General features: G+C 43.7%; 1 protein-coding gene across 3 annotated transcripts in view; it reads left to right on the top strand.

Moving 5' to 3' along the window:
- Positions 1–1,966: 1,966 nt before the first annotated feature.
- The window catches only part of pgpep1 (pyroglutamyl-peptidase I), a 58,063-nt gene continuing 41,239 nt past the window's right edge, over positions 1,967–18,790 (top strand). For 2 of the 3 annotated variants that reach the window (XM_048614116.1, XM_020536423.2), the window contains exons 1-2: positions 1,967–2,146; positions 18,627–18,679. In XM_048614116.1, coding sequence (XP_048470073.1) covers positions 2,110–2,146; positions 18,627–18,679 — 90 coding nt within the window. In that variant the 5' untranslated portion in view covers positions 1,967–2,109. The remainder of the gene's footprint in view (positions 2,147–18,626; positions 18,680–18,790) is intronic. The other variant, XM_048614117.1, reaches the window with a different exon arrangement.

Below are 18,790 nucleotides of genomic sequence, written 5' to 3'. Positions count from 1 at the left end.
ACCGATCCCTATGGAACACTGCTGGTCACAGGCCTGCAGTATAAAAATCAATTGTCCACCACCACCCTCTGTCTCCTACCGTCAAAACCAATTTTATATTATAGGCAAGCTCACTCTGAATCACATGATCTAATTTTACTAACTAGTCTACCATGTGGAACCTTGTCAAAAGCTTTATTAAAGTCCAAGAAAATAAGGTCTACTGTTCTTATCAATCCTTTAGACTTCAGTCCCACTCCACTGACAAAAACCCATAGTCTCCATTGTTGCTTCTGGATAAGTACCGAGGGCATGTTGCCCTCGGAGGTTTAATCTTTCAAATGAAGTGTTAACTCATAGTTTGTCTCCTTTCTTAAGCAAATATAAAATATTCAAAGAATTCTCCCTAGGATACTATTTATCCCTTAACCAATGGCACAAAAAGAATAACCAAATTACCTCTTTGCAGTTTCTGGGATCATACCATGCACAAATTGTCTGCCCCTATTGTAGCACTGATCACACATTTCTAAACTACTTAATTTGCTGCAAGACACTTCCCTCCTAAAGTCCTAATTCATATTATTGCAAATTCATCCTATTCTGACATTGATGGATTTTTTATCCTTCTGTACAATCAGAGGCTATAAGAACAGTAAGTACATTATGAAGGTCAGCAGAGCTTGTTTCGGATGGCAGCCTGTCCTGTTCTGTTACGTCTGTTTCCTGGGGATCCCATTTAAACAGGTCCACTTGAGGCATTCCATGACTGCTGGGTTGCAGACAGACTTGAGTGCATTGTCCACATGGAGACAAATAACTTCTTTTGTGGCTTTTGTAACCTCATTGCATAATCCTAATTTAAGGTGTCAACTGTGGTTCAGTGGGTCACACTTTTTGAGGTCTCTTGTCCTGCAGTGGTAGTGTTGCCACCGCTGGACTAGGAATCCCAGGTTCAAGCCCCACATGCTCCATAGGTGTGTCATAACATCTCTGAACAGATTGATTACAGAAATCTGTAATCAGGGTTCACAAGGTTGACCCAGATATGGGGGGATTTTGTTAGGCGGAGAGTTTGAGTGGGTTGGGCTTCTACTCAGAGTTGAGACAAAATCAGAAATTATTGAAATATATGAGACTCTTCCAGGGCTTGAAAGGGTTGATGTGGAGAGTTTGTTTTCCATTGTGCAACAGCCTAGGATGAGTGGGCATAATATCAGAATAAAGGATTGCTCATTTAGGACAGAGATGAGGAGGATTTTCTTCTCTCAGAAGGTAGTGAATCTGTGAAATTCTTTCCTGCCGACTGGTGTTGAGACTGGGTCATTACGTCTATTTAAGGCTGAGATTTACAGATGTTTAATCAGTAAGAAAATCAAGGATTATGGGAAAAAGCAGGAAAGTGGAGTTGAGGAATATCAGATCAGCTATGATCTCATTGAATGACAAGAGCAGACTTTCTGGACTGAATGGCCAACTTCTGCTCCTTCATCATACGGCCTGAAACAGAGAGGTTAGGGACACTTGTGAATTTTATTGGGAATAAATGACTCAAATCCACCTGATGATTTAGAGGCAAGGCTGTATGCCCAGTGAGTGTGGAAACTGTAACAGTCAGGCAATGGTACAGGGTTCTTGTGATGCGATAGTGCTACTACCTCTGGACCAGGAGACCTGGGTTCAAATCCCGTCTGCTCCAGAGATTTTAAGAGGCTCTTATGGAACAGTGGTAGTGTTTCTACCTCTGAACCAGGAGGCCTTGATTCAATTGGAACCCTGCTCCAAAGATTGAACGGGTTGATCAGAAAGTACCTCTGCTCAGGGTAGCCTGAGGACACGTGCTACGGCCTTTCCCGCGCCCCGGGGAAAGGTTACAGCGAGGTGGGCGTGACCCGGTGACGTCAACCTGCCTGCGCGCTGACGCAATGCCCCAGCGTACGTGCGTGACGGGGTGACGTAAAGGTGGGTCCAGTCAGTTGGTCAGTGTCTGGAAGAGATTGAGTGTGTGTGTGAGGGGAGGAAGGTGGGAGGGGGTGAGGATAGAGGATAGAGGGAAAGAGGGAAAGGCAGGGGCAGGGGCAGGGGCAGGGGCAGGGAAGAGAGAAGAAAGGCTGTGTTCAGCTGGAGGAGATGGAGAGGAACAGCAACAGGACGGTGGTGGTTACAGGTAAGTGAGATTGAGACTGGTGTTACTTTGTATCTCCTGCACTTTGTTGCAGTCGCTGGGCTCTGGATACACCTTAGCCTAGTATCTGCTGCTCACATTGTCATCACTCCCAACCCCATCCCTTCCCTCTCCTCCCTTCACGATCTTTTCCTATGGCCGCTTTACTGTCGAGTCTTTGACAGGATTGCCTTTATGTTTATCTGTCGTTTTTTTGCGAACTTCACAGTGTTTCCTTTTGAAGTATTGTTGCCTGCCTGAGCAAAGTTTAGTTCAGCATAACTTCTTAGAAGTAAGAGTCCTTTGAAGTATATACACCTGTTGATAAGCGAGTGAGAGAAAATGGTGTTGTTACTAATTAAACCGTTTGCAATTTTTGTCAACAGTAGTTAAGTTTGAAAGTGATGTATGCGTGCTGTAAATTGTCATTTCCTATTTTTGTAGATTTATGTATATCATCTGATTTGGGCTAATTTGAAAGGGACCCAGACATTTAAGAAAACACATAGGGGCAAGACAGAGAAAAGGACTGTTTCAGTGTCTTTTTTTTTGATGTGTTAGGCACGGTTGGGGAGCCATTATACTAACTCTCCAGAGCTGTACTAGACAAAGAAAGGGACAAGGGAGTTGGTCAGACAGGGGCAGAGACTGGGCCAGACAGTAAAATTCAGCAGAGGAGACCATGCATGAAAGGCTTGGGATTGTTGAGTGTCTGCAGAAACAGTGACATGACTTGAGAGTGTTGTGACGACTTGCCTGACTGCAAATAGCTAGGGTCTTTAACCAGTTAGAGATAGTAGCATGTGGATGGGGCAAGGAAGCAGTCAGACAGACAAAACAGGTTAGTGCTTATGAAGCTTGAACTTAGAGATCAGAAATAGTGTCCAGAATTTTTCTTTTAAAATTACCTCTAAATAATGACAGGGATTGTCAAGTTCAGTGCTTACACTGAAACTGAAAATCTTTTGAGTCGTGAGATGTTTGGAGTGTTTGATTTCACTTTCCACACGTTTTGTGCTATTTTGAAAGAGACCAATGGGAGATTGGAGAAGAAGAAATCTGATAAGTGAAAGGGAGACAATATTTATATAATGCATGTTATTAGCACTGCCATTATTTCTTTTCTCAATAACTTATGAGAACCTTTATGGAAAAGACAGGGATTTCTGGCAACGTCTTGATACAGCCTCCTAACAGTTATAAAACAATGGATTTGTATAGTGATAGTAGGAACTGCTGATGCTGGAGAATCCGAGATAACAAGGTGTAGAGCTGGATGAACACAGCAGGCCAAGCAGCATCAGAGGAGCAGGAAAGCTGACGTTTCGGGTCTGGACCCTTCTTCAGGTTTTATATAGTGCTTTTTTTTTACCTCAGGATGACCTGAAATGCTTTACAACCAATGAAGTACTTTATCTACAAAGTTAGAGACTGCACTTAAATAATGTGGCAGACCATGCACAACAAGCTGCTGTAAATATCAATATGATACTACAAGATGATCAGAGGATTAGATAGGGTGGACAGTGGGAGCCTTTTTCCTCGGATGGTGATGGCTAGCACGAGGGGACATAGCTTTAAATTGAGGGGTGATAGATATAGGACAGATGTCAGAGGTAGGTTCTTTACTCAGAGAGTAGTAAGGGTGTGGAACGCCCTGCCTGCAAAAATAGTAGACTCACCCACTTTAAGGGCATTTAAATGGTCATTGGATAAACATATGGATGATAATGAAATAGTTTAGGTTAGATGGGCTTCAGATTGGTTTCACAGGTCGGCGCAACATCGAGGGCCGAAGGGCCTGTACTGCGCTGTAATGTTCTATGTTCTATGTTCTATAATGACCAGGTAATCCATAAAAACTATTTCTGACAGTTAAGAGACAAATATTAGTCAGAACATCTTTGGAGAATTCTGATGCTCTCCTGTTATGGGAACTCTTATATCCACCTTGGAGGGTGTATGGAATCTCAGTTTAGCAACTAATTCAGAAGACAGAACCTCGAGCGGTACAGTATTCTCTCAGGGGGGGGAGGATCGACTTTAGATTTGTTTTGCTGAAGTCTGATCTAAAAAGAAAGTGAACAGATAGTTCACTAACCATTGAGAGCCCATAAATAAAAAGACACCCCTCCCCAAACCTTTTGGCTCAGTGAGGAAATGCATTACCCTATGAAATGCTGAGCTGTACAGACCAAAAGCCCTTTGCTATATCCTCTATGTGGCTGCGTAGCTGGAGGTTTGGTGTTTTAATTTAAGAACCCATGAACCAAGCATAAGGGAATCAGTCAGGCATGCTGCTTGTAATCGCAATCCATCTGCTGGAGTGAATGCTTTGAGGATGCCAGGGATCGCCATTTAGCAGCATTGGCACTCAGAACAAGAGGAGTTCATTCATGCCCTGGTCTCTGTTCCGCTAATTGATTTGGTTACAGCTGTTTTCTGTTTAGATTTTATGTATTCACCTCGGTGTAGGGATGTTGTGGTGTTGTAGTTGTGTCCCTACCCCTGGACCTGGAAGTCCAGGGTCAAATCCCACCTGCTCCAGAAAGGTGTAATAATGTCTGAGTGGGTTGATTTGAAAAAATAGGTTAAATGAAAGAAAATTACCTTGATGTGGGGCTCTTGTGGTGCAGTGGCAATGTGCCTATCTCTGAGCCAAGGTACCTGATTTCATTTTGCACCAGCTCCAGAAGTGTGTGATATTATCTCTGAACAGGTTGATTAAATTGCCAGCTCAGATATCGTTAACGTACCAGTGGAATTCTGGGTTACTTAGGGGCGCTTGTGCAGTGGTAATGTCCCTACTTCTGAGCTGTGACCACAGAATCTCTACAGCGTTGAAGCAGGCCGTTCAGCCCATCAAGTCCACACAGACTCACCCCCAACCCTATCCCTGCATTTCTCACCCTAGACGCCAGGCAATTTAGCGTGGCCAAGCCACCTAGCCCGCACATCTTTGGACTGTGGGAGGAAACTGGAGCACCCGGAGGAAACCCATGCAGACACGGGGAGAATTTGCAAACTCCACACAAATAGTTGCCCAAGCCTGGAATCGAACCCGGGTCTCTGGCGCTGTGAGGCAGCAGTGCTAACCACTGTGCTGCCGCCATGAGGTCTGATCAAGTTGATTTTAAAATATCTTCACATTAGTCTGTCTCCCACATTGTTCTTGATTCTTGCCTGATGAATGTTTGTCTCAAGAGGTGGATTGAGAGAGTGAGCAAGGGAGGAGAGCAGCAACAGCTATCCTGGAGATGGCCCTCGTTGACGGTGTCACTCATGAAACAATGAAGGACTGTCACAAACTTTCCACTTCCCAGTCTCCAATTTGACTTGATACATTCTTCAGTTGAGATGGATCAACAACATCTTAGAATTTTATAGTGCAGTTAATACAGTAAACCTGTCCCAGGGCATTTCACAGGAAACAAAATTTGACCCGGAACTACATAGGGATATTTGGATGAATCACCAAAAACTTGGTCAAACAGGTAAGTTTTATGGAAGGTCTGAAAGGAAGACGGTGAGGTGGAGAGGTGGGAATTCCAGAGCTTAGAGCCTGGGCACCTACTGTCCCACCTTCAATACCGGAGAGATTTTAAACTGAGGATGTGCAAGAAACCAGAATCGAAGGAGCACTGAGATTTCAGTTGGTAGGATGTAGCACTGGCGATGGGGGTTACTGCTGCCAGATCGTGGGGTGATTTGGAAATAAGGCTGAGGATCTTAAAATCTAGTAATTGTTGCTTGGGATCCGAGGGAGGTCAGTGTATATGGATGATATGTAAGTGGAACCTGGCATGGGGAGGGGCTTGAACTTCACCTAATTGTGCTGACCTGGATGTGATCGAGGTGTCACTGAAGTGACCAGTGTCCTGTTTATCACTGAGCAAAAGGAAAACACGTATGTTTTACCTCACAACATGTCTCTATTGCAGGGCATCATTGGTGAGCTGCTGTTTTTATAATTTGCATCTAATCTGTACAGTGTTGCTTAATAGAGTTTAGAGCAAAATATATAATTGCTGATGTGGTGAAGCTAAGTGTGTGCTGAACTAAAACTAACTGGTGAATGTAACAGTATATCTTTCATGTGTCTCAAATGAATACTTAATAAGTAACTTAGTTACAAAGTTCTATTTCAAATCAAGTTGACAGAATCAGTGTAGCCAAAATCTCCTGTGTTGCCATGTAAACTAGCTGTACTGTAAGATTTGAACTTTGTACACTTTATAGCCAGGACATCATGACCAACACACAAACGCAGAGCAGGAATGCCTTGCTGTCATTGTGTCCTTTATGCCGAATCATTCTACCAGGAACAAACAAACAACATAGACGACTGGGAAACTCAACAGATCTGACAGCATCTTTGGAGAGAAAACAGTTAATGCTTTGAGTCCAGTGACTCTTCAGCTTATCAGGATTTAGGTTATTGCTGACTCAGTTTGGGGACAGAAGCCTTACCATCATTGGACACTGCATCTGCCTTTTTCACTTCCAGTTGGCAATGCAGAGCGAAGATGACAGCAGTTGTGGGTAATGATTGTGACCTGGACTGCACCAGCGCCCTGCGCACCACCCCCCCCACCCACCCCCAATGACTGAAGAAATTGTCATGTGAAATGAAGCAGGTGAAAAATGTAAGAACTTGTATTTTTATAGCATCTTTCACAATCTCTAGACATCTGGAAGTACTTTAAAGCCAGTGAAGTACTTTTGAAGCGTTGTTGCTGATCTAATGTAGGAAGTGGAACAGCCAATATGTTCTCAGCAAGATCCCACAATAAGGGTCCAGACCCGAAACGTCAGCCTTCCTGCTCCTCTGATGCTGCTTGGCCTGCTGTGTTCATCAGCTCTACACCTTGTTATCCCACAATATTAAGGTGTGTTTTTTTTGTGTTGGTCAAAGGTTAAATATTGAGCCAGAATATGAGGGAAAACTTCCATCTCCTCTTCCAAACATGTATTTTTTTTCCTATGTCCAACCCAGAGAGCAGACACTTTAATGTCTCATTTAAAAGCTGTCACCTCTGACAGGACGGTATTCACTCAGTACTGCACTGAGACTGAGAGCTGGAATTGTGTGAGGATACCTCTGGATTGAGACTTAATGTAGGCTGAAGTTATGGGTATGAGTGTTACTCACTGTGCCACAGTGAAAGATTGTCAAGACTGAAGCTGGTGGATCAAGTTTGAGAGTTTAATTATCCAACTCGTGTTACTGTGTCTAAGTTCTATTTTGTTTTAAAATAGCTTCTATTTCTCCCATTTAGGAATGCTTTGTTGTTTGAGTACAAGTCCTTTCAGTATCAATTGTGTGATCAGAGTGTTAATGAGTTAATTAGCTGCCTGCTCTGTCTGCCAGCCAAACAGCAGGGATAGATGATTTGTTGTGTCTTAGGTTCATCTTGCAAACTATCTAACATTACTAGGCAATTCTGGAGTGACGAAACTGGATAAGGATGAGGGGTGGCTCTTAAGTCTATATCAATTAGGTTGAATGGTCACTTCTTTACTTTCCACGTAACTTTGACTGTTCTGTAGCATTTCCATAATGATGTGAAGTGCTATTTGGCTAATCCATTATGGGCAGGTTGTTCAGAAAAGGAATCATACCTTCCTGACGTGTTTCCTGAACCTGGTTTCCACAATGGATAATAATATGTGGAGCAACTTATTCTGTCACAATAACCTCTGTTGAGCATTGACAGAATTTTCACATGTCTATCTTATATGTGACACGAATCACATAATTTAAAAAGTGCTGTCATTATCTACAGATGAGTCCAAAAATTCCAGCAGCATGAAGAATTGGCTCCTGAATTAATCATGGTAACAGCCAAATGTTTTTTTTTGCTTCAAACACCTTGTTTGATCGTTATTTCTAATCAAACTGTTCAGACATGTTACAACACGCCTCCGGTGCAGATGGGACTTGAACGTGCAGTTACTGAAAATTAGAGCAGTAAATTAACACCATAAGTGTAAGTACTTTGAATCAAAATGTTCAAACATAGTGTGACACACCTCTGGAGCAGGTGGGACTTGAACCCAGACTTTCTCGCCCAGAAGGAGGGTCAGTACTGCTGCACCAGAAGAACCCTACCAACATGCTATACACTTGGGTAACTGAGGATGACCACAGTCTCAGGCTTTTATTGTATCCGCCAACTCAACGCAAATGGTGTCACAATAGATTAGACACTTTTTTTTCCCCCGACAATTACCATGTAAACAACAATTTCTGTTGTCAGAGTTTTTTTGTCTTGCATTCATCAGGATAGATGCAAGAATGTCAAATTTGAAAAGGGAGCAACAATTTATGCTGCATGAATAAAGTGTGATTGGTTAGCTCAGATTGGCCAAGGTGTTGCCGTTGAGAATGCAAGATGAAAAGCTTCAACTAAAAGTATTACTGAAAGAAAAAGACGGTGTATATTTCGTGCCACCAGGCAAATACTTGTTATTATTGTTCATTTTCTGAAGAAGGGCCTAGGCCCGAAACGTCAGCTTTCCTGCTCCTCTGATGCTGCTTGGCCTGCTGTGTTCATCCAGCTCTACACCTTGTTATCTCACTTGTTTATGTGACTTTGTTTTCCCTGATCACTATGATTTTAACAGATTTCTAGTCATTTAACTTAGTTGTACTTGTTGGCTTGCAGTGTGCAAAACCACAACCAAATCTCTGACAATACAACAGCAGCTATGCTTATTTTTTTTTTTTTTGCAAACATAACTAGTTAGCTGCGCAGTGCTTTGGGACTTTAAGGTTGTGAAAGCTGCTATACAAATGCATTTTTTAATATTACAAAACAATTAGCAAAATCAGTCTTTCAAGAGCTGAGTTTAGATCCCTGTCCAACCCTTTTGTTTTGTATTTTCCAATATTGTTTGGTGTCTGCTATTCTTTGTGCAGAGTTTGAGACAATTTTGTTGCTTCTCTATCTCCGCACTGTTCTCCATGCCTACAGCCCCCTGAGATTGTTGTGCTCCTCTAATTCTGGCCTCTTCTGCATTCCTAATTTTCATCACTCCAGCCTTGATGAGCTTGTGTTCAGCTGCCAAGGCCCTATGTGCTGGAATTACCTCCCTCAATGTCTCCGTGTATCTCTTTCCATCCCCCTTCTCCTTTAGTTCACTGCATTATTGCAAGCTATGTTTACTGACAGAGCCAAGTGTTGTTCAATATAATAGAAACAGCGACTGAAATCAGGAACCTTTGGTCCTTTCTACATTTCAATTTGTACTGAGCATTTTATTTTGAAGTCTTCAGAGGGTACCTAAAGTGCAGAGTCACTTCCCTTAGTCAGAATGTGCTACTGTTTCACATCAATTATTGTTTTCACAAACGTATTAACTCAAATAAGCAACTAGTGTTCCTCTGTCTTGCAGATGCATAACATTTTTGTTTCATAAAGCTGGTCATTGAACTCTAGCCTGAAATGTTCATGCATCTTTTGATCTATGATGTTCCTATAAGAAAGATTTGTATTGTATTCTCCATTTACTCACTGTCCAGAGGTTGTGGCTGTGAAGAGACTCACTTCTCAAGTAGACAGGGTGTTGCAGAAGGCATTTGGTACACTCCTTTGTAAGTCAGCACATTGAGTATAGGTGCTGGGGCATCATGCTGCAGCTATATGTGACATTGGTGAGGCCATTTTTAGAATATGTGTGATTCTGGTGGCCTTTCGATAGGAGAGATATTATTAAACTTGAGAGAAAAGATTTACAAGGATGTTGCCAGGTTTGGAGGATTTGAGCTAACGCAAGAGCCTGAATAGGCTGGAGCTTTTTACCCTGGAGCACTGGAGGCTGAGGGGTGACTTTTATAGAACTTTATAAAATAATGAAGGGCATGGATAGGGTAAATAGACAAGGTCTTTGTCCTAGGGTGGGGTCGTCCAACATTAAAAGGTATAGGTTAAGGTGAAGGGGGTAAGATTTAAAAAGGATCTATGGGGTAACTTTTTCATGGAGGGTAGCGCGTGTATGGAACGAGGTGCCAGGCAAGTGGTAAGAGGTGGGTACAATTACAACATTTAAAAGGTATCTGGATGGTTATATGAATAGGAAGGGTTTAGAGGGATATGGGCCAAATGCTGGTAATGGGACCAGGTCAGATTGGGATGTCTGGTTGGTGCAGGCAAGTTGGACCAAAAGGTCTGTTTCCATGCTGTATTACTCTCTGACTCTTGTTTTGCAGCTAGATTGCTTACCGTGTATTGCATAGCAGATCATTCCCGTCTGTCCTTTATCTTACTAAAGCGAACTATTGAGGGTGCTGGAAGTCTGAAATTAAGTCTGAAAAAGCAGAAAATGTTCAGCAGGTTAGGCATAGTGACATTAATTTCTCCTCCCCTTGCCCCCTGCCGCCGCCGCCACCACCCACCAACCCATGTTTTCTGTTTTTGAGCCTTCCATTTTTATTCTGGGTGCATATACTGATCTGTTTATAGCTTTCATCCATTTTAATAAAAATGTTGTCCAGATTACATCTGCCAGACTTGAGTGCCAAAAGCTGCTTCTCTTCTGAATAAACATCCCAGTTCTATTTGTAAATAAGCCCATTTTAAACACTGCAGTTGAGCATTGGAGTACAGGACACACCCCTATATAAACCCAGCTAAATCTTGGTGCTTAGATATAGGGTTTCACAAAGCGGGGGTCGGGATGATCCCAAGTGAGGAGTCCAAACTAAAATCTTACAGTTGAGAGCTCTAAGGCAGCATTGCAGGCTGCCTCTTTCCTAACCCCATCCCCAAGCCACACTCAAAGGGATCATGGCCACAGTGTGGGAAAGTTTAGGGTTTATTTTTATTCACTCATGGGGCATGGGCATCGCTGGCTTGGTAAGCCTGTCCCTAATCTCCCTTGAGAAGGTGGTGGTAAGCTACCTTTTTGAACTGCTACAGTCCATGTGCTGAAGGCAGACCCACAATGCCCTTAGGGAGGGAATTCCAGGATTTTGACCCAGCAGTCGTGAAGGAGCAGCAATATATTTCCAAGTCGGGATAGTGGGTGGCTTGGAGGGGAACTTGCAGGGTGTGGCGTTCCCATTTATCTGCTGCCCTTGTCCTTCTGGGCGGTTGCGGGTTTGAAAAGTACTATTCAAAGATCTTTGAATATTTGCAGTGCATCTTGTGGATGGTACATGATGGACACTGCTAGTAAGTGTTGGTGGTGGCAGGAATGGTTGGTTGTGGATATGGTACCGATCAAGTGGGCTGCTTTGTTCTGGATGGTGCCAAGCTTATTTCATGTTGTTGGAGCTGCACTCATCCAGGAAAGTGTGGAGTATTCCGTCACACCTGACTTGCGCCTTTGTAGGTGGTGGATAGGCTTTGGGGAGTCAGGTGGTGAGTTACTCACCACAGGATTCCTAGCCTTTGACCTGTTCTGGTGGCCACTGTATTTAAACGGTTGGTTCCTTTCAGTTTCTGGTCAATGGTAACCAAGATGCACTGGACTCTTCCTAAAGTCTATCCCCATCCACTTTTTGCACACAATCTCTGTTGAATTGTTGTAACTCGCCAGTGCCTCCTGGAAGAAGCTCCTGTGACCTCCATCACTTAGATAAGTGTAACATCACCTCCTGGTCACATGCATTGGACGTATGTTAGTTGCTCCTTTATCGATGAGTCAAAATCTTGAAGCTTTTCTTTACAGCTATGACTATACAGACCACAGCAACCCAATGTGGCTCACCACACCACCTTGAGTTACTGGGCATGGGTACCGGGTACCAGGTACCAACTACCAACCTTGCCCATGATGGTCACATCGCAAGAATGTGATTTGACAAAAATCAGTCCCACAGGTGATTTGCCAAGGCAGTGATGGGAAAGGAAATCTGGCAATATTGGAAATCTAAAATAACTGCTGGACATTCACATTGTGCCTGACTACATCATGGGAGTTGACAAGTCAAGTTAACGTTTTGAATTGAGATTGGTTGTACCTGAAATGTTAACCAGTCGTTTCAGCTACTGTGTAACCCCTCGTCTCCAAAGCATCTTCTCCCAAATTATGCGCAACCTGATCTTTTGTTGTTGAGAGGTGACAGCTGTCAAATGAAATTCTTGGCATCAGACAGTTGTAGTTCTGATATTAGAGTAGAGGTCATCTATTTCTGTTGTCTGACCTGCCTCGGCTCATCTGTTGCTGAAACCCTCCCTATTTGAATGCGCTCCTTTTTGACTAGAACTCGCTTTAAACTTGTGTTTGTCTAAAGGTCTGCTCCTTCTATCACCATTCTCTCAAGGGCCATTTATCCCTCATTGCCCTGTGTACACACTCCATTACTACCATTTCAAATTTCTCATTCTTCTGTTCAAATCTTCCATGGCGTTTCTCCTCCCTTTCACTGGAACCTTATCCTGTCTACAAACCTCTGAAATCTCTACACTCCTCCTCTTGCATGTCACCAGTTTCTATCACCACCATTGGTGAGTGTCCACTAATCTCTAAACTCTTAATGTCTCTGTAGCTGTTTGGGACTCTTTAAAACCTCCTTTGACCAAATGTTTGATCATTAGGCCTAATATCTCTCTACGCTGCTTGGTGCCAAATTTTGTTAGATAATAGTGCTCTGAAGTATAGAATCGTAGAACCCTACAGTATGGAAGCAAGCCATTCGGCTGATCGAGTTCACGCTGACACTCAGAGCATCTTCCCCAGACCCATCCCCCTACCCTGTCGTTGTAGCCCTGCATTTCCCATGGCTAATCCACCTAACCTGCACATCTTTGGACTGTGGGAGGAAGCTGGAGCACCCAGAAACCCATGCAGACATGGGGAGAATGTGCAAAATCAACACAGAGAACTCAACATAATATGCAAGTTATGTTGTTTATTTTAAATCCCACCAAGGCAAAATTAGAGTCTGAATTCAATCAATCTTGTCATTTTTTCCCTCCAACAGGAAAGAAAGGAAAAGTGATCGTGAGATCTAGTAGATTGGTGTTGTCGGTAAAATATTGCCAAGTACGATTCTACAGTGAGTCAGACACAGTTTATGAACAAAAGCTTTTGGGAGAAGCAGGGACCTCAAAGGGGCCTCACCAAACTTCTCAGCTATTACAGATGATTTCAAAGGTTATATACATTTGCTGTCATGCGCCAATCCCCCCCCTCAAGTTTTGTACTTTAATCTGTTCCCAGTGTCTTGCAAAGCGGGTGATGGTTAGCGCTTCTATTGTTGTCGGGACAGGATTTGTTGTTTCAGCGGATGTTTCATCTTGATTGTGTAGAGTTCGATCTAAAGGTCCTTTGTGTTGTTGATCTCTTTACTTTCTCCTTCAGTAAGTTAATGTCTTTACTTCTTCCTTTGGTAAATCAATTTACTTATTCCTTCAGTAAGTTAATCACTTTACTTACTCCTTCAGTCCCCACTTGTGGTCAGAGCCATGAGTACTCATGGCCTCTGGACCACTTACAGCCATTGTTCGAATGTCCCTGAGCCACCCATCAAGGGGCGCACAACAGTCTGGTCATAATTCTGGCAGTCAATGTTTTACAGCATGAATTAAAGACAGCCATAACAACACAGCAAGCAGCAATGATGACAATCAATATAATTAAGGCATGCAGAAGGTACGCCCCCCCAAGAGCCACCTAGGAACCACTCGAGCCAACCGTCCCCTTTCCCGGGGCCTTGCCTGAAGGCATCAAGCTATTTACGGATATCGTCAATGGCCTGGGTGATGTTATAGGACTCATCCGTAACGTGTGTTATACACTTGTGTCCTACTATCGTGCACACCCCGCCCTGCTGGGCTAACTGGTAATCGACGGCATACCGGGTCTGCTGCGCATAGTCGTAACTTGGCAAGCTCTCGGTTTATAGCATCCAACCCCCTTGCCGTGCTATTTCCCAGGATGGTCAGCCCACAGATGAGGTAGTTCCTATTTTTGGCACCAATGACTCCCGCTGCTCTCCCCAGAGACAGGGCCCCGAGGAACCCGTAGCCAAGTGAAGACCCCAGTGTTCCCGAGTCCTCTCAGTCTGCACAGAATTTCTCGCTAATGGCTCGGGGCACTATCTTCCTACGGGTGTGTCCTCTCTGGGGGCACGGGACGGTAAGCGGTCCTATTGTCCCTACTGCAAAGAGGACTGGGAGGGTTGGTGTGGCTGTTGTGAAGGTCCCATTGAGGAGGAACACACAGCCTTTCTTGGCTCGATAGCATTTGACCTCCTGATCATTTTCCTGCATGAACTGTTTGTACCACCAGTTCCCTGGCTGGCTGGAGTTTCCGCCTGACCCCACCAGTTGGTAGGTATCAAATGGGTACGTCCATGCGGCTGAACTAACATGGGTCCGGTTGCACTGTCCACAAATAAACTGTTTACCTGCAGTTACGTTTAGACATCGTTGCTCATCACAAGTGCACGTAAACAGGCCTCTGTGCATTTGGCAATGCCGGCGGGAACACTGCATCTGCACACAGGAGGCGTTCTTGGGGACTAGAGCGTACGCGCACCCTCATCCCTGTCCTGAGAAGCAAAGCGGGTACCTTAGCGGGTTTGAACATATTGTGCCGTTCTTTCCCTGAGTTCCTTCACAATTGGGGGACTTTGAGTTTATCAGCTCTACACACCTCCCTTGTATACCTCGTTGATATGTACTGGATCGGCCCACACAGGGTGTGTCTAACGTACCTGCTGTGTATAGGTCAAAGGGGGTCCACCCAGGGGTGGCTACAAACAACGCTTCAACTGACTGGGCAAGTGGGTAGCACACGGTCCGATTACCGTGTAGATGTATGTGGGTCTTGTAAAACAAGTTATCCTCTAATCCCGACACCCCTGCAACCATGACAATACGGAACACCGCGACCACATACATCATCTTAAACATGTTTAAACTAAAACGGCGTAAACCGTATCTTATCACTCTATATGTTAACAATGTTCCAAAGGCTATATTGCCCACGCGCAACTTCCTGCGCTCCCGATCAACTTGCTTGGAGGTCTAGTAGAGGATCGTTCGATCTCCCCCGATCTCTCGACTGCGTTTAACCCACCGGCCACGTCCTGTTCGTGTTTTCCCACCGGCCGTGTCTCACTCGGGGTTGTTCCTATCGGAGTCCGGCAATACCTATTGTGGGAGTGATCAAGTCCCCGTATTCCGATTTACTACTTTCCCTGGCGGTTTCACACATCACATTCGCACTGTGCGTTTGAGTATCACATCCCAGGTACCTCTTCTCCAGTCTCTACGCCCCCTTTAGGGTCCTGACCTTCGCGTGGGGGAATCCTCTCTTAACAACCGGTTCAGGCTGCGTGTTAGAGACGGGTATCTCCATGTCCGATTTTGCTTAACTCAAACGACAGACGGTCTCACATTCGCACTCAACAGATCATTAAACTACTGTGGTCCAACTCACTTAACTTTGGGTTGAGTATCCTGTCCCGGTGTCCGGGCCATGGCCACACTGTCCAAACCGTAGACAGAATCCTGCCGACTACGCCAATTTGTTGTCGGTAAAATATTACCAAGTACGATTCTACAGTGAGTCAGACACAGATTATTAACAAAAGCTTTTGGGAGAAGCAGGGACCTCAAAGGGGCCTCACCGAACTTCTCAGCTATTACAGATGATTTCAAAGGTTATATACATTTGCTGTCATGCGCCAATCCCCTCCTCAAGTCTTGTACTTTAATCTGTTCCCAGTGTCTTGCAAAGCGGGTGATGGTTAGCGCTTCTATTGTTGTCGGGACAGGATTTGTTGTTTCAGCGGATGTTTCATCTTGATTGTGTAGAGTTCGATCTAAAGGTCCTTTTGTGTTGTTGATCTTTTTACTTTCTCCTTCAGTAAGTTAATGTCTTTACTTCTTCCTTTGGTAAATCAATTTACTTATTCCTTCAGTAAGTTAATCACTTTACTTACTCCTTTAGGTGCAAAATTCCAATCCTTTGAATTGACTGAGCAAGGCACTCAATTAGAAGACCAGTTGCTTCTGGAAGGTGAAATTTCTCACTCTAGAGAAACACTCTAGAGTAGGACTTCCGAAAGTTGGGGCCCGGAGCTACAATTCTGGGATCGCCAGATCTGAGCAGTAATGACTGCTATAGAGATCTGACCAAGTAACAACAGCTGTGCTCCTGTTCTAACTTGCTGCTGTCAATTCTTGACAATTTTCAAGTGTCAGCGGGTCATGGCGAGAAGAAATCTGGGAAGCTCTGGTCCAAAGGGAGATGAGCAGTGAAAGCTATTGTTTTTGTCAACATATTCCATACTCTGAGAAAGGAGGCGTGACTAGGATAAATAAATGTCATCGAGCAAAGTTTCTTGTAACAGGAAGAGGGCTTTCTGCTCATCAAGTTTGTTTTGCCATCCAATGAGATGATGGATCGATCGAGTTCCCTTCATTCCATAAGCTTCAATTGCCGTTGCCAAGGTAAAATTGATCAGTGTCAGTTTAGGAACCTTCAGTTGATCCCAGATCTTATTTGAAGGGCCACTTGCAGATTTCCTTTTGTATGAAGAATTATTAATAATTGATGTAACCTCCACATCTGAGCCAGCTGTTTCAGGGTTAATGCTCCCCAGCTCTGGGTTTCTTCCACCAGAGGAAATAGCTTCCCTATCTGGACCTTAATCAACTCCTTTAATCATCATAAACCCCTCAATTAGATCCCTTCTAAGAACTCCTAAACTCAAGGGTGTGAAAGCCTAGTCTGTACAATCAGTCCTCATAATTTACCTCTTAGCCTCATTAATCTGGGCTCCCTCTGATTTCTCTTGTTTTCTAACTGAGGTGCGATGTCCGGGATTGAGCTCATCACTGGTGTCAAACCAGAATGTTTCACTCTGTTGCATTGTTTCCATTACTTTGTATTCTTCATAACATTAGATCAGAGTCTGTGATGTTAGTGAAGGTTTGTACTTTGATTTTAATTATTATTGTCACGTGTATCTACAGTGATAGGTTTTGTTTTGCATGCAATACACGCATACCTGGTTGTATGGTAGTTGGCAAAGGTTGAATGTGTGATGCAAAATGTTGCCCCGATTTGGAGGCAGAGGGATGGGCGCAGACAGATTTGGGGGTAGAAAAAGCACTCACTGGCTGACATTTGCTTTTAATTCAATGTCAGAGTTTAAGGGCATTGATCTGATCCCAGCACTACCCCATACGCAAATCTGTCACGTCTCCACAGCAAACCTTTGTTACCATTAACTTCCTGTAGTCTGTTGAAGTTGATGTCGCATTGTGCTTTAGATGAGGTTACAACTCTCTTCCTGCAGTGAGATGTTTAAATTTACCTGAAGGAATATAAATATTGTGGCTGCAAGAGTGGCTCTAAAGCTAGGAATTCTGTGGCAAAAACTCCCTTCCTGTCTCCCTAATCCTTCCACTATCTACAAGGCATGTCAGGAATGTAACATGAACTCCCTACTTGCCGAGAAGAGTATAACAGCAAAAAGCTCTTCAGTAGCCTGCTTGACACACTATCCAACATTGACTTCCTCTACTTCCGAAACACGTTGGAAGCAGTGTGTACCATCTACCAGATGCATTACAGAAACTCAAGTTATTTAATGCAATTGAGATTGGAGCTCATCTCCAAGTTCCTCTTGAAGCCGCACATCTTTCTAACTTGGAAATATATCACTATTCGTTCATTGTCGCTAGATCAAAATCCTGGAATTCCCTCCCCAAAGGCATTGTGGGTGTCCCCACATTCAAAGACTCCATTGGTTCAAGAAGCCAGCTCACCACTACCTTCTCAAGGGCAATTGGGAACAGGCAATAAATGCTGACCTAGTCTGCATTGCCCACATCTCATGATCACCTACTGTGTCACTTTTTCTTATGAGTAATCCTCTTGGTCCTTTTGTTATTCTATGGAATATAAAAATTGAAACATAATTGTGAACTAATGTCATGTTAGAAAGATCACAATGGTTTTATTCATTCAGAGACTCCCCCCATAAAAAGCAATGAGACAAATACTGCACCAAGTGATTGTTTCTTCCTCAACCACCAACAGTAAAATACAATGATCCTGGATACAAGGCCCCTTGTTATTTGAAATAGTATCATGAGATCTTTTACTTGCACCTGAGAGAGAAGATAGGGCTTTAGTTTAACGCCTTCTGTGATTCTACATCTTTGACAGTGCAGCACTCCCACTGCACTGTGCACTTTAGCCTGGCTTCACCTGACAAAGGAGCAGCACTCCGAAAGCTTATGATTTCAAATAAACTTGTTGGACTATAACCTGGTGTCATGTGACTTCTGACCATATTAGCATAGATCAAGTACGTCAGACTCTGGAGTCGGTCTTGAACTCCCAGACTTTGAGCTGAGGCTACTATCTAGAGTCGGTTAACACTTCATTCAAAAACTGAGCAAAAGATTGTCACATGTCTATTGCTAGTGTTTGAATAGCCTGTTTCTGAAATATCAGTTTTGTTTGTACTTCCCAGTGTTGTAATGTTGAACACTTTGATTTTTTTTTTAAGGCTTTGGTCCCTTTGGAGAACACACGACCAATGCAAGCTGGGTTGCTGTGCAGGTAAGCTGACTGTTGATGTTTGGTAATTATAAAAATTGTTTAGTGTAGTGGCTAGCTTACTGAGCTCACACCACCTTCTCTTGTCTCCTCCTCCTCCTCCACCCCCCCCCC

The sequence above is a fragment of the Rhincodon typus genome, chromosome 29, assembly GCF_021869965.1.
Source record: "Rhincodon typus isolate 14 chromosome 29, sRhiTyp1.1, whole genome shotgun sequence".
NCBI lineage: Eukaryota > Metazoa > Chordata > Chondrichthyes > Orectolobiformes > Rhincodontidae > Rhincodon > Rhincodon typus.
The sequence above is the reverse complement of the archived record's forward strand: the minus strand, read 5'-3'. Positions and strand labels throughout refer to the sequence as shown.